Source organism: Gracilinanus agilis, chromosome 3, assembly GCF_016433145.1.
Source record: "Gracilinanus agilis isolate LMUSP501 chromosome 3, AgileGrace, whole genome shotgun sequence".
Classification (NCBI taxonomy): Eukaryota; Metazoa; Chordata; class Mammalia; order Didelphimorphia; family Didelphidae; genus Gracilinanus; species Gracilinanus agilis.
In genome coordinates, this window is record NC_058132.1 from 421,789,609 (window position 1) to 421,815,946 (window position 26,338).

The window sequence follows — 26,338 nt, forward strand, 5'->3', positions numbered from 1 at the left end:
CCTCCTAAAGTTCTATCCTGGGGCCTCTTTACTTCTTCCCATTATACTCTGTGTTGTTGACCAACAGTTCCCCTGGGCTCAACGATCAAGTCTGCACAGATGACTCCTAAATATATACTGCCAATTCCAGGCTCTCTCCTGAGCCTCTTACCATCACCCTTTGGTCATTTCAAACTGGATGCTCCATAGATGTCTCAAATTCAATTTATTTAAAATAGAACTGATTATCTTTTATCCCAAATTCACCTCTATAAATATGAAAAATAATAAAGGCTGCTATAATAATATAAATTAGTATTTTAATTAAAGCCATGCTGATAAAGTTATTAGACCACGCGCTTGTAAGCATTCAAAACTTGCCGCCTAGCCATAATTGTCTCCTGTCTCCTCCCGAGTCTGCTGGCCAAAAGGCCACTCCCACCTAACCCAGGAGATTTAAACTCTTCTCTGCGAGGAGACATAGGCCTCCCCACGCCCAAAGAACCGGAACCGGAAACCTGTTGGACCACGGGAAATGTAGTTTGATAATTTCCCCGTGTCCATAGAAAATACATATATATACTTAAAGATGACATCTCCCAAATTTCACTTTTACACCTCTCTTCCAAATCTGCCTTTTACCACCAAGGGCACCACATTATTCTTCAAAGCAACAAGGTTTACAATCTCAGTATCATCCTGGTTTCCTCATTCTCAGGAACCCCACATACCTAGTAAACCACCAAACCTGTTATCTTCTACCATTACAAAATATCTTTGGAACAGGTCCTCTTATCTCTTCTCACACAGCCACCACTTCTCTCCAATTCTCCCATGGACAACTGCAATAACAACTGTCAATTCAAGTACAAAAATAACCAAAATGGTCTTCTAAAATACAGGTCTGACTGACCTCTTCTTGAATTAGCATTTAAAGTCTTTCATAATCTGGCTCTAGCTTACCTTTCCAGCATAATTACTCCTCTATAAACACAAGCAAAGTGGTCATACTTCTGTTCCTCAAACACAATACTATCCTCTATCTTTGGGCCTTTAAATTAGCCATTCCCATGTCTAGAACACATTCTTTCCATGTCTCTGTCTCTTATATCCAAGAGTTTTTTCAAGGCTTAAACTCAAGAGCCACTTTTTAAACAAAATCTTTCCTAATAATCTTCTAGTTATTAGTGCCTCCCCCCCTCAAAAAACATCTTCTATTTTGTATCTATCTGTAACTATATATTGAATATTACCTCCCTCTGATAAAGACTATAAGGCTCTTTGGAAGCAGGGACTCTCACTTTTTTCTTTGTATCCCAAGAACCCATGACACAGTCCCTGGAACATAGTAAAAGTATAAAAAAGTTTGTGGATTACTTCCATAAAAATTGGTAAATATGTTACTGAACCACTGTCAATACTTTTAAAGACTCTAGCATAGGAAAGGTCGATAAGGATTGAAGAAGGATAAACTTCTAGATTTTAAGGGTTTGATAAAAGGAAAAAAATGGAGTTTGTAAACTATACAACTGTGAGCTTGATTTATATTCCAGACAAAATTCTACAAAACAGTGAATATCTAGAAAAAGAGACAGAGATCATTAAGAGACAGACTGGATAATCAAAAACACATCATACTAACCTAGTTATAGTTTTTGACAGAGTGCTCAATACGATCAGAAGAAAGTTTATCTAAATTTTAACAAACTATTTAACAAATTCTCACACTATTCTTGTAAGGGGAAATGGGAGCTCTACAGGTTAGAAAATAGTAAAATTAGATTTATTTCAGGCTCACTGTATAACATTAATGACTTTGTGTTAGTTTAGAAGGAGATCTCCAGTAGAGTGTAATTGGGATCTATACTTGGTACTAAGTTACTTAACATCATTTCTCAATAACTTAAGAGAAAGGCTAAGTGAAACACAGAATTTGAAGAAGCTACAAAATAAGGAGGGTAAAGCTAAAACAGGGAATTAAACAATCAGTATTCAAAAAGGTCTTCAGAGGCTAGAACATTCATTCAAATTTAATAGGACATCAAATAAAAGTACAATAAGTGTAAAATCATAAACTTGGGTAAAATAAAAAATTTTTAAACTTCTCAGATATAAACTAGGGGAGGTATAGCTATATAGAAATTGGACTTAAAAAGATGTAGGAGTTCAAAATACCCTTATTTGCAGGAACTGGAAATTTTTAGCCTGAAAAAGAGAAATCATGCAAGCACATAATATCTTCAAATACATGAGAGGCTATCCTGAGAAGAGTTTAAACTTGTTCTTTTTGTCCACAGAGGAGAAAGCAAAGAACAATAAGTAGAACTTGCAAAGAAGTAAACTTACGCTTGACTTAAGAGCTACATAAAAATAGTTGATTAAACACATGAGCATGTATGGTGGGTACATGTATGTGTGTGTATTTTATCAGTTATAGACTAGCCCTAACTTTAAAATTGATTCTCTTTGTAGTCTAACTTCATAAGAATACATTTAGAAAATCATTTAAAATACAAAATTACATACAGATTTGAATTTATAAAATATACAACTTGTTCCATCCTTAAAAATAGACATAACTGCTACAATACCTTTTGAGTTAGTTGAAGAGGCTTCCTTTTTCTTTCTGTTACATAAAGATTTTTCTCTTCCTCACCTTTTCCAATTCTATAATCTTCAAGCTTTCTGTAATAAGAGTTCATCAACATTTAGTTTTGATACTACCAAATATCCCCAAAACTTTTCTGGCATAATTGTTTTAAAAATGTTATAAAGCTAAAATTTTAAATTCAATTAGATAAAAAAACAAACAAAAAAATAGAATTTTCCTCTATAAGTTAAAAGGGAAACTGAACATAAGTACAAGTAAAAAGCCTTTTTTAAAAGAAATCCAGAATATAGTTCAAACTATGAAAACCCTAAGCCCAGCTAATATGTCTACTTTTTTGTATAGGGAAAAAATACACCATTCTTTTGCCTTTTAACTGGCCTTAAGAACAATGCTCAGAGATTTTCTTTCTGAGCATAATTATTTTTCTCTCTGAAAAGAAACAAACTCAACAAATCATCAGGGAGAAGGAAAGTAAATTCTACTTAATAAATATGTGATCGTTCCTGCAATATTTGCTCTTCTTATAAAATTCTATTACTCTACATTATTCCTTATGATTAGTTATATTACATCAGCATATTTTAGGAAATGATTTAATGAAGTCATTTTACTTAAAAAGCGAGCAGAAAACAGGAATTAATAAGTAAATCCATATGAAACATTTGAAATAGCTAGAATATCTAACCTTACTATTAAGTGTACTCATTTTATGAGGCACTAGAAATCTTTTACTTTCAAAAGGAAAACGTCTGCTTTTTTAAAAACCCTTACCTTCCATCTTAGAATCAATACTATATATTGGTTCTAAGGTAGAAAAGTGTTAAGGGTTAGGCAATGGGGATTAAGTGACTTGCCCAGGGTCACACAGCCAAGAGCTGAGGTCACATTTGAACCCAGGACCTTCCATCTCAGGGCCTGACGCTCAATCCACTGAGCCACCTCACTGCCCCTGGAAACATCTACTTTCAAATTTACATTGACAATTCTGTATACCTTGAAACAATAAAAATGAGTATTGAAAAAAAATTCAAATTCAGATTTTAGAAGGATCCTTTTTATTGAGAACTATTTTCAAGTGTCTGGATATATCTCTCACAAATTTTTTTTTTTAAATAAACACTCACAAATGAAGTTAGCTTCCTATATTCTTTTTAAAGAAATTTCAAAATAAAAATTTTGTAAGCAGACTGATGTGATATATACAGTGATTCCATCAAAATAGGGAACTTATGATATAAGAACTCCCTTCACTAACTGAGATGGCAATTCATCAGATATATGTGTATAGATTATTATTCTATAGAGCTGCCTGAAACGCACAAAGGTTAAGTGACTTGCTATTCAAGTTTACACAGAAGGATTTGAACACAGGTTTTCTGACTCCAAGCCAAACTATCCACAATGCCACAATGCCTACTATCCATATAGATATTTACCTATATATTCATTGAATGGCTTTCGTAGGATGTAGCTATTAAATCATTATTCTTCGGGGGGGATTGCAAAAGTAAACATTCTAAAAGGCATAACTAGATAATTATAATATATTATTCTACTTAAAACACACAATGTATGTACATTAAATAAAAAAAATATCAAAGTATACAAATTCATGTATACTCCCCCTAAATTAAAATTTTAAACAAACCGAAATATACTCAATGGCACTTCTGGCACAACCACCCTTCGTTTCCAAGCTTGTAGATCACGTTCAGTGGCAATCTGACTACGTGGAGCATTCTGATGCATCTGACGAACACCTTCAACTTGCCCACTACGACGTAAGCCAATGTTTGGAGGGGATTGAACATCTAAACTTAGTCTTCTAAAACCTAGAGGGAAATATTAAATGAAAAAATTTTTTGTCAAACACTATATCTTGATGTAAAATAATTAAAAAAAATACAGTTCCTATAGAAAGTCATGCCAAAACTAAATCTGTTGAATTTTACAAAAACATATACAAATACCTGAGTATTTGTGTAAGATGAAAATAAGAAAATATTTCTTATAATAAACCTTAATTTATAAAAATATTAAAAGAAATAAGAATTATCACTAAATCCAATACTATATTACACCAAGTCACAAACTAATACTACAATTTTGATTTTCTACTACAGGATGTTTTTGATTAATATATACCACAAACAATATGCATAATCATTCATAAACTCAACATCTTTAGAAATCATCCCCCAAAATCTTGATATATAGTTATTTAATAATGTAAACTTTATTGGGACACCTTTCATTTGTATATCAACATAAAAAAAAAAGAATTCTAATCTGTTATTTCCTTGCTTGCTCCAAGACTCTAGATATTAAATGAAAATGAACCCAAAGAGTTTCCTGGGTGACCAAAGATTTTGCTAGCACAATCCCAAATCAAACAATACAATGAATGCTCCTAACATGTTGTGTGACAATAAATTAATTTCTAATAATGTAAGAGACAAACTTATTTCAAAAGCAGTTTTCTTTTCAAAATGAAGGTAATTTTTGCTAAACAGAAGAGATGTGCTCTAGCAAAGTCAGCTATGTGGCTAATATCTGTAAAATAATGTATTCTTCTTAATGATTATTAACATTTACACATCTTATTATGGTCATACAACAGAGACAAAGTTTTTTGTAAAGGAGAAGGGTTCTCAGGAAATGACTAAACACAACAATAAATTCTAAATGAATGATCTGAATATGACGTTACATAATTACACAATGGAAGAGTTCATTTTTTATAACTAAAAGCAGAGACCACAAAAATGTTTTAGTGGTACCAACACTAACCACCATACTTCGCCAGAGTTTTTGTTACTTCTCGATGTTCATTTTATTTCTATTATAATGGGAATATTGTTGTTTTGGCTCTTTCCTCACATTGCATCACTTCTAACAAATCTTCCTATAATTTTCTAAATTCTTTACATTCAACAATCTTTATGGAGCAGTAATATTCTTTATAATTTATCACAGTTTATTCACAAGTCTAAAGATGTTAGACACATGTATAAAATCTCTTTATCACTAATAATGCTGCTACGAACATTTTTGCAGATAACAGAAAATCTTTTGTCATAATGTTCTTGGGAAATGGTCTCAAAATGGAATCTCTAATATAGTTAACTTTTCCCAAAGACAAAAAAGCAATTCATAGCTCCTCAAAGATTGTGCAATGGGGGGCAGCTAGGTGGCTCAGGGGATTGAGAGCCAGGCCTAGAGATGGGAGGTCCTAGGTTCAAATCTGGCCTCAGACACTTCCTAGTTATGAGACCCTGAGCAAGTCACTTAACCCCCATACCATTCTTCTGCCTTGGAGCCAATACACAGTATTGACTGTGAGAAGGAAGGTAAGGGTTTGGAAAAAAAAAAGAGAGAGAGAGAGATTGTGCAATGGCATGATTTTTAAAAGAGACAACAAGTAAAAATGTTATTATTTTCTGCATATCTTAATACAATATTATGGACACGTCATATTATTTCTCAAGTGTCCTCAAGTACTCCAAGTGGTAGAGAAGACCCTGACTTCCTCTAGCAGAGGGATTTTCTTTATTCACAATTCCCCTATGCCAATGAAATCTTAGATCCAGTCACTATTTTCTTTTCTCTTTATAATTATCCTATATAAACATGTGTCTGTGTGTCTATGTACACACATTGAATCTTAAAACATTTGAGCATAAAAACAGCTTCATTCTTTGTATATGTATACTCTTCACCTACCATAGTGTTATTCACATGGCAAGCACTTATTAAATATTTGATTATGGCTAATGAATTGTAAAATGAGTTGGATTAGAGATATGATCTAATTATATGAACCTATGTTGGGAAAAAAAGATGCAAGAAAAAAAATACAGACTAGAAATAGTTTATATTAATCATTTCTGCTATTATAACTCTAATATCCAAAATTTATAGAGAATTGACACAGATCTATAATATTAAGAACTATCTGCCAAAAAATAAATGGTCAAACGAAATTATTTTCAAAAGAAGAAAAAAACTATCAAGTAATCTTAATATATTCAAAATAAGGAATAATTAAAGAAATGCAAATTAGAAAAAATTTGACTTATCGACTTGTTTCAATTCTCTAATGGACTTGTGATGTGACAGAAAATGAGTATTCCCTCAACTGGTACAGGTAGTAATCTACTTACACGTTCTAATTCTTTGCAGTTCTTGTCCATATTTCATATAAACCTCCATAGAGAATCCACCCCTATAGGTAAGATATCACCTTATAGTCATCCAAACTGGCAAAGATGGTAAAAATGTTAAAACTCAATGTTAGTAGAAATGTGGGAAAACAGGTGTGTAATTCACTGCTGGTGGAGCTATGTATTGACTTACTATTTTTTAATAGAAAGCAACATGTAATATAAAAAATGTGCAGAAATTTTCATAACATTTGATCCAGAGATACCCTAGATTTGCTCCAGAAGGTATCTGTATTTTAAAAAAACCTCATAGCAGCTCTATTTATGTTCCAATGATGGTGGAATTATTAAGATGGCATTGATTAAACTTGTGGATAATTAAAAGAAACACAAAGATGATTTAAGTGAGAGAGACTGAGGAAAGCATATCCTAGCAATACATGTCTATAGCTATAAATTTATGCTATACTGTGAAGCACTACAAGTCAGGCTACCTGCAATGGAGAACATAGTACTTCTCAAAGTTAAAGCACAAATGTTTCTTATTCTTAAGAAAATAAAAATTATGAAAATAGGCTGCATAAGTAATAAATACTCTATTGTGTTGTTCTGTTTAATAATTTTCCTGTGATTTCTATATGTTGTCAACTGTGATAAAACATTTTGCCAAAAAGAAGTGGGGGGATGGGGGGGGAGAGGAGAGCTAGTGCCTAGGTCAGTTATTAAGATAAAATATTAGGTTTACTTTGTTTAATGTACTAATACTTTCAGACACTTTCTATACTTAACCTAAATAAGCAATAAAAGCAGTCTGTGTGCTGTAGAGTTGGAAAAAACCTAGGTTCAAATGTAGTCTCTGAAAAATACTGGCCCTGAGCAAATCAGACTATCTTGGTGCCCCCAGTGATTCTCTAAGATTCTCACAAACAGAACAGTAGCAAATCTGCATTGGTGAAGGGAATTTCCCTCTAAGGATGAAGGCACAAGGCCAGACAAAACCAAAAATAGTACTAAATATGTTTTTGCAACAAATATCAAAACTTTATAGCATTTTCCCTAGCAATTGTAGCAAACTGTAAGAAATTTGTAGAATTTCCCCCTAAGTTTTCCATAAATTATAGAGATTCTTTCTAATAATTAACCAGATCATAACTTCACACTCAGGTCAATTTTCATCTCCCTAATTTGCTTCTGGTGTTTACAAAAAAATCTAGTAGGTCAACACTTGCTTAATAATTTGCCAGTAGTTACCACTGTCCAATATGATGAATTCCACATTGAAAATTATGTTTTTAAACTCTATTAAAAAAGTTTCAACTGATCCAACCATGCTGGATAGCACTTTGGCACTAAAAGGCTATAAAATTGCATACCCTTTGACCCAGCAATATCAAAACTAGGTCTATACCTCAAAGATGCTATTCACCTCTGGAGAAAGAACTGATGGAGTATGAATGAAGATTGAAACATACTTTTTTTTAACTTAATTTTTCTTAGGTTTTTTTGTTTTGTTTTGTTTTCTTTCAACCATGACTAAAATGGAAATTATTTTGCATGACTGAACATATATAAACTATATTGCCTTCTCAATGAGGGGGAAAGGAAGAAGAGAGAGAATTTGAGTCTCAAAATTTAAAAGTAAATGTCGGAAAATTTTATATATATTGGAAAAACAAAGTGGGGAAAAAAGCTTCAAAATGTGTAAAACTGGTTAGCATAAAATAACAAATGACTGGGCCTGTAGACTTACTCCAAAATAATGTCTTATTCCATTTGAGGAATAATAATACTGAATCAGGAATTTTAATTACTGTAGAATATTTATCATTAACATTTAAAACTCTTTGGAAATAAATCCATTGCACAACAGATAAGAATATCGGCCAACAAAATAAAATCTCTTGAATACTTCTGAAAAACTTCACTTGTCAAACATCTTTACATTTAATTGGCTATTTTTAATTGAAGTCTACTAAAGGTACTAAAGGACCCATTTCAGGGTATATATGAAAACGTGACTCTACAAAATTATCTCAATCAGCTATAGAAATCAAGGCTCAAAGATTTTCCAGTGTGCATCAACTTATCATTGAATAAATTACTTTATTTCAATGTTATCTATATTAAAAATAATATTTCTTGGCAAAGCATTAGATTTCAGAAGTTGTCCACCAACTGGGGAATGGCTAAATAAATTGTAGTATATGGTTATGATGGAATATTACTGTGCTGTAAGAAGCAATGAGCAGGATACTTTTTTTAAAACTTGGAAAGAATTATACGGGATAATGAAAGGAGTAGAACCAAGAGCACATTATACAGAGCTACAGAACACTGGAAGAATAAATTGTGAACCTCCAGAGAGTGAACTAAAAGGTGAAAACACAAAAGACTTAATTTATATAAATATGCTGGTCTCCTGGATGGGGAAGGTGGGGAAGGCTGAGACACTTATGGATGGGACTTATTACACAGATATGAAGAAAAGTGAGCTAAACATATAAGAGATTTGTGATTCTATTCAGGTACAATCTTTTTTTCTTTGTAGATGGAAATGCTCATTTTATTTGGTTTTGCAAAATTTAGGATAAAAAACAAATTTAAAAAATAACAATAATAATATTATTTCTTCCTATAAATATTACCTCTTCTAGGTGTTTCTTCCCCATCTGGAAAATCATTTCGAAAAACATCTTGGTTTGCTCCTATTCTCTGATCTTGTTGTTGTTGTAACTGTCTTATCATTCCATCAAGAACAACTCTAGCTTCTGGGTTTTGTTCATCCAGATCATTGGTATGTTGGCTTATTATCTGTTCAATGACCTCTCCATCACCTTATAGATACAATGTGAAAGAATTTTTAATATTTAATCAGAAAAATACAATTTGCTTCACAAAATGTAAAGACTACTAGATAACTCTAGAATCTCTATACTTTCAAATATGTTAACAAGTTAAATTTCTACAGAAGAGAGGAAGGGAGGAAAAGAAAAAGAGAGAGAGAGAAAGGAAGGAAGGAGGTAGAGAGGAAGGAAGGAAAGAAGAGAGGGAGGGGAAGGAGGGAGGGAGGAAAAGAAAAAGAGATAGAGAGAAAGGAAGGAAGGAAGGAAGGAAGGAAGGAAGGAAGGAAGGAAGGAAGGAAGGAAGGAAGGAAGGAAGGAAGAATTAGTCACAAAAAAACATGGCTCATTCCATATCATGTGTTGTCCCCAGTTAGAATATGAATCTCCTGAGAGCAGGGACTGTCTCAATTTTTGTCTTTGTAGACACAACACCTGGCACAGGGCTAGGCACCCTAGTAGGCATTTATTACATACTTTTTCATTCACTCCCAGCTCCCTTGGGTCAGTTATGGGCTCTTCACCCCACACACACACATACACACACACCTTAACAGTTGCTCTCATCTTCCCTCTCTCAGCTCCTGGGCTAATACACTCCCATGTATACACAGAACAGCAAGTCTTTGGCAGTGTGGCATATTGGAAAGAGTCTTGTTTTTAGTTTCAGAAGACCTGGANGAAGGGAGGGGAAGGAAGGGAGAAAAAAGTGGGAAGAAGGGAGGGAGGGAAGAAGGAAGGGAGGGGAAGGAAGGAGGAAGGAAGGGAGAGAAAAGTAGGAAGAAGGGAGGGAGGGAAGAAGGGAGGGGAAGGAAGGAGGAAGGAAGGAAGGGAGAGAAAAGCGGGAAGAAGTGAGGGAAGGAGGGAAGGAAGGAGAAAGGAAAGGAAGGAAGGAGGGAAGAAAGAATGAAGGAAGGAAACAAGGAAGCAAGGAAGCCATCAATCCAACAGAATAGGGGAAAAATAACTGAAACTACTTATAAAATATGAATTAAAACAATTTGGTGATTTCATTTCCTACCCCTCAAACTGTAAGAAGATAAAAAGACAAAAATAGTATTGTGGGAAGTAAAGAACACTGTTATTGGAGTTATATATTTCTAAATGTTCTGGAAAAAATTTGGAATTATTTTAAAGTTACTATTCACATTTTTTGACCCAAATCTCCCTACTGTCCATTATGCCTTGAATCAAAAATCTGACTGCTAAGGATATATCTCCTAATGATATAAGTGATAAAGAAAAAGGACTAACATATATCAAATATTTGAGACAACTTTTTCTACTAGAAAACATCAAAAATGAAGTATACATCCTTAGATAGCAGAATGGCCAAAAAAGGAAAAAAAAAAAGTTGGTAGTATAGTCATGTAATGTGGTAAATGAACATATTTTTGTAATGCAATAGAAGATAAATATAACAACTATTCAGAAGCAGAAGACAAACAAGTGAAGAATGATGCAAAAGCTGGTAAACTATATGAAAAACTAGATAATATGAATTTAAAGAATAAAATTATCAAAACTGAAGCTATCAAAATAAAATGACCAGGAGGCAGCTGGGTAGCTCAGGGGATTGAGAGTCAGGAGGTCAGAATTTTTACTAAAGTGCTTAGTTTTACCTGTTTTTTTTTTTAAATTCTGTTATAGGTAATAGCTGACAGGGAAAGATTCACTAGGAAGTGTAGGAAATATAAAAAAAAAAGATGGCAATAGAATTTTTCTCAAAATTGGACACACAAAATCCATATTTATAATTTCTATTAAAAAGCATGTTAGTACTTGAAAAGTAAAAATAACATCTTAAAGACAATCCATACATAAGTAACTGCACTATCTTCTGCCAAACTGGAATTTAAACTTTAAATGGTGTTACACTGATAGTGTATTATTTTCTCACCCAATTAATTTATTTTAAATCAAATGTTTGATGATTTCCTAGAAAAGAAACAAAAAAGTAAATAGGTGGCACAATGGACAGAACATGGAATTTAGTCATTTGAATTCAAATCGTGCCCCAGACATTTAATAATTATGTGATCCTGGAAAGTACTGGGTCTAGAATCAGGAAGATTTGATTGAGTTCATATCCAGATTCAAGACAAAGTTGTGTGACTCTGGGCAAAAAAAAATCACCTAATCAATCTGCCTCAGTTTCCCCATCTGAAAATAAGGATAATAGCTTCTACTTCGATTGGACACCAAATGGTGGACAACGCCGGTGCTGCGGGAGGAGCAGGAGGCCCCGGGGGCCCTGGAGTCAGAGGCAGAGGTGGTTTCCACGGTGGTTTTGGCAGTGGGGACCGAGGTTGTGGTTGGGGCCATGGGTGAGGATGGGGCCGCAGCCGTGGGGCCTGGGGAGGAAAGGCCGAAGACAAGGAGTGGGTTCCTGTCACTAAGTTGGGACGGCTGGTCAAGGACATGAAGATCAAGTCTCTGGAGGAGATCTATCTTTTTTCCCTTCCTATCAAGGAGTCTGAGATCATAGATTTCTTCCTGGGGCCCTCAATGAAGGATGAGATTCTGAAGATCATTCCTATTCAGAAACAAACTAGAGCTGGACAGTGTACCAGGTTTAAGGCTTTTGTAGCCATTGGTGACTACAATGGCCATGTTGGCCTGGGTGTCAAGTGTTCCAAGAAGTGGCCACAGCTATTCGTGGTGCTATCATTCTGGCCAAGCTGTCCATCATTCCTGTGAGACGTTGCTACTGGGGGAACAAGACTGGCAAGCCTCACACAGTACCCTGCAAGGTCACTGGTCATTGTGGATCGGTTCTGGTGTGCCTGATCCCAGCCCCCAGAGGTACTGGCATTGTCTCAGCTCCTGTGCCTAAAAAACTGTTGATGATGGCTGGAATTGATGATTGCTACACTTCTGCTAGGGGCTATATTGCTACTCTGGGCAACTTTGCTAAAGCTACTTTTGATGCCATCTCCAAAACATACAGCTATCTAACCCCAGACCTGTGGAAAGAGACTGTTTTCACCAAGTCTCCCTATCAGGAATTCACTGACCATCTTGTGAAGACTCACACTTGAGTGTCTGTCCAGAGGACTCAAGCAGCTGCTGTGGCCACCACATAAATGTTTATTTTTATAAACAATGAATAAATTGAACTCTGCCTGCTGTGTTAGTTAAAATCACCTGAGGTTCTATTTGGAAGGATTGACCCTCAATATATGTATCAATATAGTGTTTGACAAACTTCCTGTGGACATTTAGGGGACCTTGGAACTACATTTCCTGTGGTACAACGGGTTTCCTGTTTTAGATGACATCTTCAAGGTGAGGGACTGCTTTAAATATTGGGAAGTGGTTTTGAACTTCCTCTTTAGCTACCTGGATGCACAAAGATAGGAAAGGTAAAATGACTGATGCGGCAGTTTGAATACTTACAGGTGCGTGGTCTAATGACTTATCTCTATCAGCATGGTTTTATTAAAATACTATTCTCCCTTTTAATCTCGGCCTTCCTCATTTTTGATAACAACACTGCTTAAAAAAAATGAGGATAATAGCACCCATTGCCTAGGGTTGTTGTGAGGATCAAATGGAATATTTGTAAAGCATTTTCCTAACTTGAAAGCACCACATAAATACTAAAAAAGAAAAGTGAAAGAAAGAAGAGAGCTTATTTAAAACTGAAAAGCTTTTTTATCTTACTTGTTGCCACATATCCAAGCTGTGGAACTAAATGTTCATCTGCAGAATTTTCTCGTCCTGGTACTAATCTTTGATATTTAGTTGGGTGAGGATTGCCATCTACATCCACCAAAAATGGAGGAGGCATAAGATGAGGAGCCTGTTGAGTCTGTTCATCTAAGACATAATTGTTTGAATCACGAATCAACGGTCGGTAGTCAGTATGGAAGAACATCTGATCAGGGATCTAGAAGAACAAAGATTATACTCTGGCATTTGTAATTAAATAATGGAAGGATGAGATTGAACAATAAGTAAAAGTTCAATCACAAATACCAATACAAAGAAACTAATTCTCTATAAACCAGGAACACATCATCCTAGAAAGCAGATTATTAAATACAGTGTGAAAAATATACTTTGAATGTCTTAAGAGTAATGAAAATAAGAAAATACAAACTTATAATATCCATGACCATACTATAAAAAAAAAAAAAACCCAATCAGCACCAACAACTATTCTGTATAAAAAATTTAAGTGACCTTCTCATAAGGTTTACTGCATCCAAATCCAAAAATCAGCAGATGTCCATGAGAATCTGTACAAGCAAAATGCTGCCCATCTGATGAAAATTTACAGTCAAATACAGCTCCATGTCCTTGTCCTTCAATCTAGAAAATAAAATTTGAGAATGACAATGCAAGATTAAAATGAAAATCCAATAACGCGAAGTATATTTTATAAGATTTGTTAATGATTACTTGAAGTAAAAGAAATGAAAAGAACAAAAGTAAAAACCTGAGTAGAGAAAAGTTTTCTCAGCTGTGTTCTCCTCACACACAAACTTTATCTCCAAAACGTAAGGACATAACATGAGAAGGAAAGTGGGATGCTGGAATTTAGAGTTATGGGGAGCAAATTTTAATTATACAATACAGAAAACATTGACAAGTAATTTTACCCAACAACTGCTTCTTCAATGAAAAATTTTCATATTAAAGTGATACTCTGGAAGATTAAAACATTTTAGATTGTTATTAAACTGACCTCCCTGATCTTAAAGTAATTCTCATGAAAACTAGCTAATAAAGGAAAAAAATTGAAAAATTAGACCAGAAGAATATAACATAGCAAAAATTACAACAAATGTATACTGAAGTCTGGTGGTTCATTAAACTTATGTACAGCATACAAACCTAGGGAAGTTAATAAATACTAATGGGAATAGTGATTGGCAATCTAATGAAAAATAACACTGCCTTCACCTAGCAATCCTAAAATCCTTCACCTATAATCCTAAAATATACCAATTTGATCATAGTGTAAAAGGGAATTCTTGGTTTTCTTTGAGTTCACACTTGTGAAAGGGAGCTCTTTATTATCTTTGCCTAGTTGGAGCTAACACTTTGGTTAACACTAACTTAAGTACAAGCTTGTACTAGGTGGAGGAGCTAGCAAAGGACTTAGTGAATTCACACCCTACTTAGTGCTAGGTGAGAAGCCAGCAAGATATTTGGAGAGCCCCACCCTTTTATTTAACTTTGTCAGAAACTTGTGAATTCTTTTTTTTTTGTTTGTTTTGTTATATTTTTAAACCCTTAACTTCTGTGTATTAGTTCCTTGGTGGAAGAGTGGTAAGGGTAGGCAATGGGGGTCAAGTGACTTGCCCACGGTCACACAGCTGGGAAGTGTCTGAGGCCAGATTTGAACCTAGGACCTCCTGTCTCTGGGCCTGGTTCTCAATCCACTGAGCTACCCAGCTACCCTAGTGAATTCTTTTTAAGAATTTACACCCTCAGAAACTGTGCCCCCTGGGCAGTGCTAGACTATTTGGAACCTGTGATTGGTCCCTCTGAAGCGGGGAGGAGACTAGAAGCCACTATAAAAGGACCTGAATTTCTGAGCCTTAGGGGTGGACTCTTAAGAAGAAATTTGACTCCAAAAAAAGAAGTAGGCTTCAAGAAGAAGGTTGGCTCAAAGAAGAAAGTCAGCCTCAGGAGTTACCTTGAACTCAAGTCACTGACTTGACCTGCCTCTTGGAGGGAACTTGGGTGAGTAGATAGCTGGCTTTCCCTTTGTCTTCTGGAGAGAGTTTAATTCTGGTTGAAGGCTAACAAGTCCTGGCTGAGCCAAGGACCGGAACAATATTTAGTTAGATAGGTTAATGTCTTCTCTACCGTTTTCCTCCCCTTTCACTCTTTCCATCTCTTTTGTAAATAAAAGATTTAAAATTTTCATATATTTAGCCAAACCATTAATTTTAACAATTACAATAGCTATCAACATAATGAAATAAACTTCTAAAAATTTAAGGCATTCTTTCTACTCTCCCTTCCCTACCCCAAGACATCCTTTCAAATTTCTCTCTTTCACTAAAGGGACTCACCTCATAATCACCAAAGGGACCCACCTCATAGTCACCCAAATTCACAAGATGCATATCATACAGGACACTACGAATTAATTTTATATGGTCTATCATTTGCCATATCTTGTAACTTCTTTCTACTCATCTCTTGTATCTTTCCCTTTGTAGTAGAGCCAAAAGAACTTTCTATTTCTATATTGTCTCTATATGTCTAGCCTCGGTAGTTCTTATACCTCTCTTAACATATACATAAAAATGTCTTTCATACTTGAAATTTTTGTAAGTGCACATGTCAAATCTTTCACAGATATACATAAATTGATACTTCTTACTAAACATGCATAGTATACTAAGGTCTTTTTCTCTGACATAAAAATGTTCACGAAAGTGCTGACTCCCCTTTCCCACTCCATTGCTAAAGGACAACAAAGTACATAGAATGCATACAGATTCACAGTGAAGCACACTTCCTCCTATGGGCCTTGGGACAATTTGAGAAATACCAGGAAAAACATAATTTTAGAGATAAGATCTATATGGGCAGAGACAGCTGTAGACAGTGTGTAAATAAAATTAGCTCTAGTCCATTCTATAGTCAAAACTCTACCTACCTGAGATGAGGTCATTCCCACCTCCCTTAGTGGGGAAGGGAGACGAGTTACCCACACGTGACAATAAATAACAAATTAAGAACAAGGGACTGCCCTTTCGGCAGTCCAAATCAATGTAGGGACTGCCATTTGTCCTCTTGAATTAGAGGTGGACCCACGTTACTTCCTGTGGAGGCAGTTCCCGCCTTGAACTTGGTGCTGAAGGAGCTCCTGAGACCACAGACAGCTTCTATTCTGTATTGTCACGTGGGTAAGTTAGGCTGACTTCCTTGGCCTACCTAGGCCGCTTCCAAACTCTGCCTTAAATAGACACTAGCCTATCTGGTTGCTAGGCCTTGAGGCTTGCAGCCTAATTTATTTAGCCTTTTAACCTTCTCTCTAGTCCAGGCCTCTGAAGGCCTGGACTAGCCTCTCCCTTTCTCTTTATTCCTATATCTTTACCTTCCTAATTGTAAATAAACTGCCTAACCCGATGCTGACTTGGGTCTGATTTAATTACAGAATCAACCTGAATTGTTGATTCCTGGCGGCCACCCTTTAAATACATATCTATAAAATACCTAAATTTCCCTCATACAACAGTAAGGTGGCATGCTCATGACAATGGTCATTTTTCTGTCATTGGTCTCTGGGCTGCCACTAGAAGCCAACCCACTGCCTATTTCCCCTGGAGTATGCAAGCTGCCCATCATCCATATCTGTGTCTGTGCCCACTGCTTTCTGCTATACTTTTTTTTTTTTAAACCTTACTTTCTCTTCTAGTAACAACCCTAAGACAAAAGGACAAAGGCTAGGCAATTGAGGTTAAGTGACTTGCCCAGGGTACCAATACTAGGAAGGCTAGATTTTAGTCCAGGTCTAAGACTCTATCTACTGTACCACCAAGCTATTCCTTCCTACTACATACTTGAACACTTTATCTGTGCCCTTATTTGCTGCTATTCATAAACTCTGAAGGATGTAACTGTCCTTGCTGTCCATTGCAACTTGGGCCCACATCTGTGCTTATTGCAGTAGAGGGGAGGGGGAGTGTCTGTATTTGTAACTGTGGTCTCCTGTCTACTGCCACAAGAGACTAAGGCTCTACACCCTGGCCTACCCTGCCAGAGTCAACTATTATACTATGTAGGGATGGACAACTATCATTCTTAAGGCTTGAGCTGTTTTGTCCTATGCTGAGACACTTTGTTTTAGAAGGTCTGATCACTATTGTGCTGCCCCTACTGGATCTGGACTCTGCTGTGCAACAGCAAACCTATCAACAAAAACACAAAATGGATCCAGACCTATGCCACTACTGCCCAACTGTGAACAACAGGAATGCTGCAGATGTTACTTCTTCTAGAGTCTAACACTGCCCTGCTATGCTAGGGGAAAAAGTCACAAAGGAACACAAAAAGCAACCAAGCAAGACATTCCTATAGAACATGTGAATTGTTTCCAATATCCAAGCATTAACCATTTTTGTTGTGACTGAGGAAATAGTTTTGAGGTGCAAGCTCTGTAGGGGCCCTTCAGTAGAAGATCCAAAGAGAAAGAGTTCACAGCTGAGGATAAGAGTGGAAAGTTTTTAAATTGATGCAACACCAATGCCTATTCTCAGCTAATTAACATGGGAGACATTTGGCATATCTGTCCATTGCTTCAATTTCAGAAAATATCTTTGGGCGCCTGGGGAAGATTCAGCATTGTCACTGTCCTTTCAGGTATCTTCCCTAATGGCTTTCATCAGAGTATAATAACAAACTCCAAGCCGCACAATTGTGGATTGTCTCTCACAAATGAAAACAAAATTCAAACATTTTCTTTAGCACCACTGTTAAGACAATCCTAAAATTCTAGAGTTTTGCCTTCATTTGCATTCTCTCATTGCTCTCTTGCAACCACACAGTAATAGGACTCAAGACTGTTGATTCAGTTGCATTATTATTTCAAAACAAAACAAAACAAACACATGGTCATACAAATATGAAGTCCCTTAAAGGTGGAGACTTCTTCCAAAAGGCAACTGAGCGGTGATAAACATTAGTGATATAAAAACAGGATAAATTAGTTAACATATATAAAGCAATCTGCAAACTTTAAATGCTAGTTAGTCTTTTTATTGTTGCTATTATTAAATCCAAGTTGTTATAAAAATAAAATGAATTGCAAGGAAATCCCCTAGTAGAATTTGGAAAAGACTTAAATTACCAGGATGAAAGACTTAATATAACTGAAAGGCTTAAAACAACATTATCACAATTATTTTCAAAGTACAATCCGTAAGGACACACAATATTCTCATATATTCTTTCCTTGCTAAAATATGGGTAGTTTATTGTAATCTCTCAGTAGCAGAGAAAGCTCACTGTAAGCAACAGTCATCTTTAGAGGCATTAACTTAAAGCACCACCAGAGAATGAAGGCCAATTCAGACTCATCTTTCTCTGCACAGGTACAAAACCCATTTTAAGTAATTTATTATTATTCCAATCCTACAGGAATACTCCAGTTGTATTGGTTTGGGCCAAACTTAGGTCAGTCTAACATGTAGTTTTGGTTCAATATTAGAATAAAATGAAATATTCCAAGTCATTCACCAGTTAACAAAAAAGATATTTTTTCTTAGCAAGAGAAGGATATTCAACAAAAGGAGGCATTGTGGACATTTCCCTTGCTAAAAGTGCCCATCTTTTTAGGGCTGGGTAGATCAGTGATGGGCAAACTATTCCCTGTGGGCCAAATTCAGGCCATAGTTTGCCCATCACTGCCTTAAGCAATTCCCTAATCACTACATCTGGATGTGGGGGTGTAGTGATTAGGGAATTGCTTAAGGTAATGATAGGCAAACTTCAGCCTGGATCTGGCCCTGGCCCTCGGGGAATAGTTTGCCCATCACTGGGTTAGATGTTTATTAGGGCCAGTAACAGAAGATTAAACCTGTTTTGGGAAGACCACCCAAGCCCAATACAGGCAAAGCCAGGAACTGAGATGACATATACAGACCACTAAGTTATGAAATAACAGTTGTTTTAATAAACTAGGGACAGGTTAGAAGGGATTGGAATAAACTAAATATGTTAACCATCTACATCTCTCCCCAGATCTAAAAATCTCTTCATAGAGATGTCTTCTGAGTGGTTTTCCTACTCTACTCTACTCCTATCCTCTCTATATAACCCCAAATTCCTATAATCAGCTAAACTAACACTAAACCCTCCTTTGATGGTTTTAAGGAAAGGGTCTGTGTAAGTCTGACAGGGCCCAAAGATGGACCAAGATCCAAGGATCTAGGGTGGATCTCACGATTGTTAGTTGTCAGAGGATCAGCACAGGAATTCAGCAGATGTCAAATAGCCAACAGGGAAACAGGATAACCAAGCAGCAGGCTGAATGGGAAGATAAAGCAGGAAGAGAACCACAGGGAAATAGCTAGTCTCCTTAGGCCCACCCCAGAGAGAAAAGTCACAGTCCAAGGCCCAACTATCTCTCTCCCCAATAGCCTAGCTCCCCAGGATTCCAGAATCCTGTCCTCTGCTGTCCATCTGCAAACCTATACATCTTAACTTTTCCTTTAACAGTTCCCCACTCTGTACAAAGCCAAAATAGTATTGAAAACAATGTTTTGGCATTTTAGCACTAATAAACTTACACATATTAACTTAACTTTTCCTATGACATGATCCACCAAGTTTAGAGAACTACTTATTCAGGTGACCAGTGATATCATTACTCTGAGACTAGTATCCTGACTCAAAACCAAATTTTAAGGATAGATTCAATACCTATTAAGAGAAAAGTAGCCTAACTTGCATTGAGGGAAGGGTTTGGATATTACTCTTACCACCACGATAAGAGGAGGAATATAAAAGAGTAAAGACAAGGGAAAAGGAGGTGGTGGAACACGCTTCTTTTCACAACTACAGTAACTAAAAATATATAGAAATTCAAATACTCTTTTTTTATCTCAAACAGGCAAAAGTGAATTGAATAAACTGAATACATGCACAGAATTAAGTGCAGATATACAACCAACTCGACTGGGAAAGAAAGGAGGAAAAGCAATTGAAGATGAAAGGTCATGATGGAGGGTTCTCTATTTTTCTTGCTCTCCATTGTCACTTTCAGGCTCTCCCTCTACCACCACAATAACTTCTCCTGCTTTGAGATTCACTTAATTTATACTTATCACTAAATCAAGATTGTGGTAGATATTATCTAAAAATCCTAGACCACTCTCCTTCTTCAATCAATTCCATACTTAGATTACAGGCTATCTCTCCTCCCCAGCTCCTGACCTTACCACTGGGGTTCCAGGTCCAGGACTTCATCCAGTGCTTCACCTAGTCAATCATATTTTGCTAAACCCTCAATCTTGGATTACTTCACATAACTTAACAATATTCTTTACACAGAGTTCTTTATCTCCTTATTTTGTAATACTTTGTTATCAAATCATAACCTTGGATTACTCACCAATGTCCTAGATTTTTCTATAGCTTTAGTTCACATGCTACAGAAAAGAGCTAGAGGAAAATCATGAAACATTGTTTCATAATCACAACTGGACTCTCAAACCTTTTATGCCTTCTTAGAAAAGTCACTACCCTGACCAATGCAAATCCTTCTCCACCCCCCCCCACCCCAAAAAATCTCCTGGGTTTTTTTTGCCTCTACTTAACCCCAGTCTCTCAACCTGAGAACCTTGTCTCATACTTAACTGAAAAATCTGAGTTATTCACCAAGGGCTCCTTCTTCTTTTTTGCTCATCTCTTATGTTATAGGAAATTTATAGATAGGACTTATTATAGTGAGTAAAGAAGCAGTTCAAGCAAATACCTGGCTGAGGCTGTGAAAATTCTAAACCCAAAATGTTGAGAGAGGCTTCTCCTCAGAGACTAGAAAAAAAGTTGACAGTTTTGCTAGATGCTGTGGCTACTGATCAACTAACTAGCCTGTGGACTTATGTGGGATCTCAAAAGAGGAGCTAAGCTTGAATCACTGAGGGATCGTCAATCAAGATCTAGGTTGACTTAGGTGCTTTTCCTGTTGTTGGTGAACAACTACAGAAAGCCCTGTACTCCCTAGCTTATTGAATTTAGCCTGCTGTTTCCTGAAATGTTCCTGTGACCTGATTTCATTTGGATAACATCCTGGGATGTGCTTTGTGAGATTCCCAAATCCTTTTGCCTTGTCAGCCCTGCCATAGCTGGCTGTTTATAGACAGAAAAGAGGAGCCATTTTCCCTAGTCAACATTCCTTGACAGTTGGGTATAGACAAGGTTTAAGTTATCCTTTTCACCTCTTTACCTGTCCTTGTTAAACATTGAAACAACCCTTTTATAAAACTTCCTACCCAGGGGCAGCTGGGTAGCTCAGTGGATTGAGGGCCAGGCCTAGAGATGGGAGGTCCTAGGTTCAAATCCGGCCTCAGACACTTCCCAGCTATGTGACCCTGGGCAAGTCACTTGACCCCCATTGCCTACCCTTACCACTCTTCCACCTATAAGCCAATACACAGAAGTTAAGGGCTTAAAATAAAAAAATAAAAAAATAAATAAAAAATCATTATTATCAATAAAAAAAACTTCCTGATAGTCCCCTTCCCAGTCTTCAAGAATCCACTTAATTTAAACTGTTTCCCTGGCTATGTTGATTTCTGTTTGTTTGTTTCCCCAGCTAAGTGTATTATTGTGTTACCTCAACCTAATCAGCTATGTGCTACTGTTACCCAGCTGTGTTGGTGTTTCCCCTCTCATTCCCTATTTCCCCATTCCCCTAAAAGTACTGTTATTTTCAGTTACCAGACTTCACTAAGCATCCTAATATCTTTCCCCACTATCTCATTAATTCTTGTATTGAATGAGTGATCCTTCTTCTTGATAAGATCAACCCCTCCCCTCTAAATACCCAAGTGATGCTATTCCATCTTACTGTCTCTAGAAGACTGTCCCCCTCTAATCTCCACTCTCTCACTGATCTTTAATAATCTCTCTCTTTCCACTAGCTTCTTTTCTTTTACTTACAAACATGCTCATATCTCTTACTCATGAAAAATTCTCACTTGATAGAACTATCCCAACTAGCTATCATCTTATATATCTCTTGCCTAAATTACTGCAGATTAAAAGATGTCTGTAATTGGTAGCTCTATTTGATCTCCCCTCACTATCTTTTAAATCCTCTTGCAGTCTGGCTTTTAATCTTATCATTCAGGTGAAACTACAAAGGCACCAACATCTATCTAGGTTTGTAACCTTAATGTGTTTTTCATAGCTCCATACTCTCCCTTACTCCCCTTCACTCCAAATATCCAATGAATTACCAAAAATTTGCCATTTCTAACATTACAATTTCTCTCACATTTGACCTCTTCTCTTTTCTCACACAGCTACCAGACTTAACTCAGAGCTTCATCACCTCTCAGCTAGGTTAATTGTGACAACCTCCTGATTGGTCTCCTTGATAAATTTCTCTCCACCACTGTTAATCCTACATCTTGCTGCCCAAATCCATATCTGACTATAACTGAGGTTACTCAATCAAGTACCTGCTTCATACTTCTAGAATAAAATATAAAGAAAAATAAGCATCCTAGGATGGATTGGTTCTGTTCTAGGGTTTTGAGAGAAAAGAGGTTAAAAGGAGCTTTAAGACGAGAAAAAAAAAAGTGAGTGAAACTTGCTATTTTTCATAATTGGTATATGTAAAAAGTATGTAAATGGTAAATCATCTGTGGAAATTCTCATCAAACAAAGTGAAAATTTTTCAGATAAAAATCAACGGAGTTGGGGGCAGCTGGGTAGCTCAGTGGATTGAGAGTCAGGCCTAGAGACGGGAGGTCCTAGGTTCAAATCCGGCCTCAGACACTTCCCAGCTGTGTGACCCTGGGCAAGTCACTTGACCCCCATTGCCTACCCTTACCAATCTTCCACCTAAAAGTCAATACACAGAAGTTAAGGGTTTAAAATTAAAAAAAAAAAAAAAAAATCAACGGAGTTAATTTATATAAAATTGGGGCCACCAATTGTTTTTGTATGATCTGTGAGCAAAGAATAAATTTTACCTTTTAAAACAAAGTTTTATTGTATTTAGAAATGTAAAAACCACTCAGTTTAAAGGCTAAAAACAAAAATCAGGGACAGGGCTGAATTTGGCCTTTTGAAAAAAATTTAAATTATTTGCAACAGGAAAATACCTCAAAATAAAACAATTTTTGAAGGAAACAATAATTACTGAAAAACTGATAAGATGTTCTAATTAAAAGAAAAATGCAAACTAAAACTAAAATAGTTAACATAAAATTGAATTTTGTTAAGGCTGTAAAAAATAAAAATGCATTGTGTATGGAAGTATTTATTGGTATAACTTTTTGAAGAGGAATCTGGCAAATTAATTATAGAATTAATAATACCTTCTGTTCTAAAACCATTACTAAGACTAGATCTTAATGTATTATTGAAAATAAAAAATATATTCCAATAATATGACAAATGCTTTAAGACAATGTTAAGTTTGTAGTGTGCTAATGTTATTTTATTATTTGGGTGTCATTTAACTGACAAAATAAAATAAACACTGGAGAAATAGGGGAAAATATGCAAGATAGAGATATACAGAATTGACTATGTAACAGACAAAAGAAATTATATCAAAATTATTTTAAATTAAGGATAAATATACATTTATTAATTGGAGATTACAGTGATATTTAAATAAACAAGATTCAGTGTTAATTTAAGGATAAATTTACTCATATAAAAAGGGTAGAGCTCTAGGTCTAGCATCAGGTAATTCTGAATTAAGCTTACTGTGAGACCTTGGGCAAGTTGTTTGCTTCAGCTTCCTCATTCATAAAATGGGGATAATAATAGAACCTACTGTGAAGATGGGATTAACTCTCCCCTGCCCATTTTTAAATTTAATCATCAGAAGCATATAGAGTCCACTTATCCTTAAGTGGGGGAGATCTGTGATCCATGTGTTCAATAGTGGGTGACAAATCAGAATTGACTGACTGCCCTCCTGTCCTAAACAAAACTTTAGCTGTAATTGGTCCACATAAAGTGGGAGGAAGGCACAGGAAGTGACTAAAGGAATGGTCTTTAAAAATCGAAAGAACATCCTGTGAGGAGGTCTTTCACCTTCAACTTGACCCTAGGAGCTCGGGCTGAGGACTTTGGACTTCTTTTCTATTTTCCCTTAGAACTACCATGTGGGTGAGTGAAAAAGACTGACTCCTTTTTCTGGCTTGTTCTGGAGGTACTAGCCTCCCAAGGGGCCCTTTATCTTAGAGGAGGCCTTGTGGCTAAAACCCTTGTTTAATTTACTTCTGGGGCCCCTTTGCTGGAGTCTCTCAAGCCCTGCCTGGTTTGGGCCTGGCCAGATCTACTCTCTCTGATTTTCTTACTTTCACTTTCTCCTTTTGTAAATAAACTACCATAAAAAGTAATTTGGAATTGAGTAATAAATTCCTGGTGACCATGTTCTAATAAATTTAGTTCAATTTTTGTCCCTTACACTACCTGCTAGGGTTATTCTGAGGATCAAACAAAACAACTGTAAAGTGCTTAGCACAATGCCTGGTACATAGTAAATACCTTACAAATGTTTTTATTATTATATTTACTATTATGACAACCACTACCATTATTATTACTACTATTGTTGTGGTTGTTGATGATGAGAGTGATGGTGATAACAGAAGAGAAAGAAAATGATAATAACAACAGAAAAAGAAAATTCTAACAAGAAATTTACTCTTAAGACACTAAATACAGTAAGCATCAGTATTTGACTAGTTTTTGGCCATAATTTAAAAATGGAATCAATCATCTGTATGGTTAAGAATACAGATGACTGAAATAAACAAACAAATAAATAAATATATGTGCCAGGTGAGAAAATGTTTAACTAAACACACATTGAAGTTTTCATCAAATGAAATTAGGAATGGGGGGGGGGGGAGAGGGTGAACAGACATATACAGAAGTTATTTGGATTGGAAAAAAGTATTTAAATTTGAATAGTTTTTAAGTAAATTGTTTATTTGGTTTATTTTATATCTTAAGATAATACCAAAACACACAGCCTTGGCAGGGTGGTTTATAAACTTAATTATTTTGTCATGAATGGTTAAAAAAAAAATCTTACCATATTGAAGTAATGCTTTGTCTTAATGCCTTTTGTAATATCCCATATAAATATATTTCCATCATGACCTGCAGATAGCATAATCCGGGAATCAAAGGGATGGGTCTCCAAAACAAATACTTCATCTGTGTGTCCCTTTATTGAATATTCAAAGCAAGGTTAAAGAGTTTTTCAAGATTAAGGATTTTTTCAATAAAGATTTTAATAGTGTTAATTTCTGTGATGTTTTTAAAAGTGGGTATTAATATAAATGTAAAATTTCATTATAGAACATAATTTCTATAACTTGTATGTTAAAATGAAAACTCCAACTATTTAAACTACTTAGTTTGCACCATACATTTCCTCTATGTTATATATTTAATATTATTAAATCTAAACAGTTGATCTATATTAGATTACTTTGACATTCTAAAAGGAGGTTCAAAATTCACATACCACCAAGTTATGAAGTAGCTGTCCAGTATGAGAATTCCATACTTTGAGTACATGGTCATTTACAGCAGTGACAACAAGGGTATCATTTCGGTTCCAAGCTATCATTGTTACTTTAGGTTTCATAAATTTCTCTTCTTCAGAACCTAAGTCACTAAGGAAAATTAAATAAACCACTAGTAAATTCAAATATTCATTTAGATGGTAAATTTAAACTATATTATGTGCTCTTAAACTAGAAGTAAAATAACTAAAGAAATTCAGGAAAGGCTAAGTACAAGATAACAGTAAAGTGTTGTAGAAAACTCATTTTATCAACTATCAATCATCACGGCTGGACAAAAGTCCTAAAGAAGCAAGTCCTTTAAAGAGACGATAGAAAGGGACAAATAATAAGAATAGCTGGTATTTATATAGCACTTTAAGGCTTGCTAAACACTTTACACATATCATTTCAATAATCTTCACAACCCTATAAGACAGGTATTATTATTATCCCTGTTTTATAGTTTAGGTGACTTCCCCAGGTTTCTTACAGTTAAGATTTGAA

The 26,338-nt window shown here is 35.6% G+C and overlaps 1 protein-coding gene and 1 pseudogene across 2 annotated transcripts in view; one reads left to right on the forward strand and one right to left on the reverse strand.

Moving 5' to 3' along the window:
• BRWD1 (bromodomain and WD repeat domain containing 1) overlaps window positions 1–26,338 on the reverse strand; it is a 172,902-nt gene that overhangs the window by 77,951 nt on the left and 68,613 nt on the right. The window contains exons 14-22 of one of the 2 annotated variants that reach the window (XM_044670303.1): window positions 25,792–25,942; window positions 25,354–25,488; window positions 13,782–13,910; window positions 13,260–13,485; window positions 9,399–9,587; window positions 6,117–6,119; window positions 4,239–4,422; window positions 2,571–2,664; window positions 634–642 (exon numbers count right to left, since the gene is read on the reverse strand). In XM_044670303.1, the coding sequence (XP_044526238.1) occupies window positions 634–642; window positions 2,571–2,664; window positions 4,239–4,422; window positions 6,117–6,119; window positions 9,399–9,587; window positions 13,260–13,485; window positions 13,782–13,910; window positions 25,354–25,488; window positions 25,792–25,942 (1,120 nt within the window). The remainder of the gene's footprint in view (window positions 1–633; window positions 643–2,570; window positions 2,665–4,238; window positions 4,423–6,116; window positions 6,120–9,398; window positions 9,588–13,259; window positions 13,486–13,781; window positions 13,911–25,353; window positions 25,489–25,791; window positions 25,943–26,338) is intronic. The other variant, XM_044670302.1, reaches the window with a different exon arrangement.
• LOC123242503 lies at window positions 11,799–12,723 on the forward strand (annotated as a pseudogene).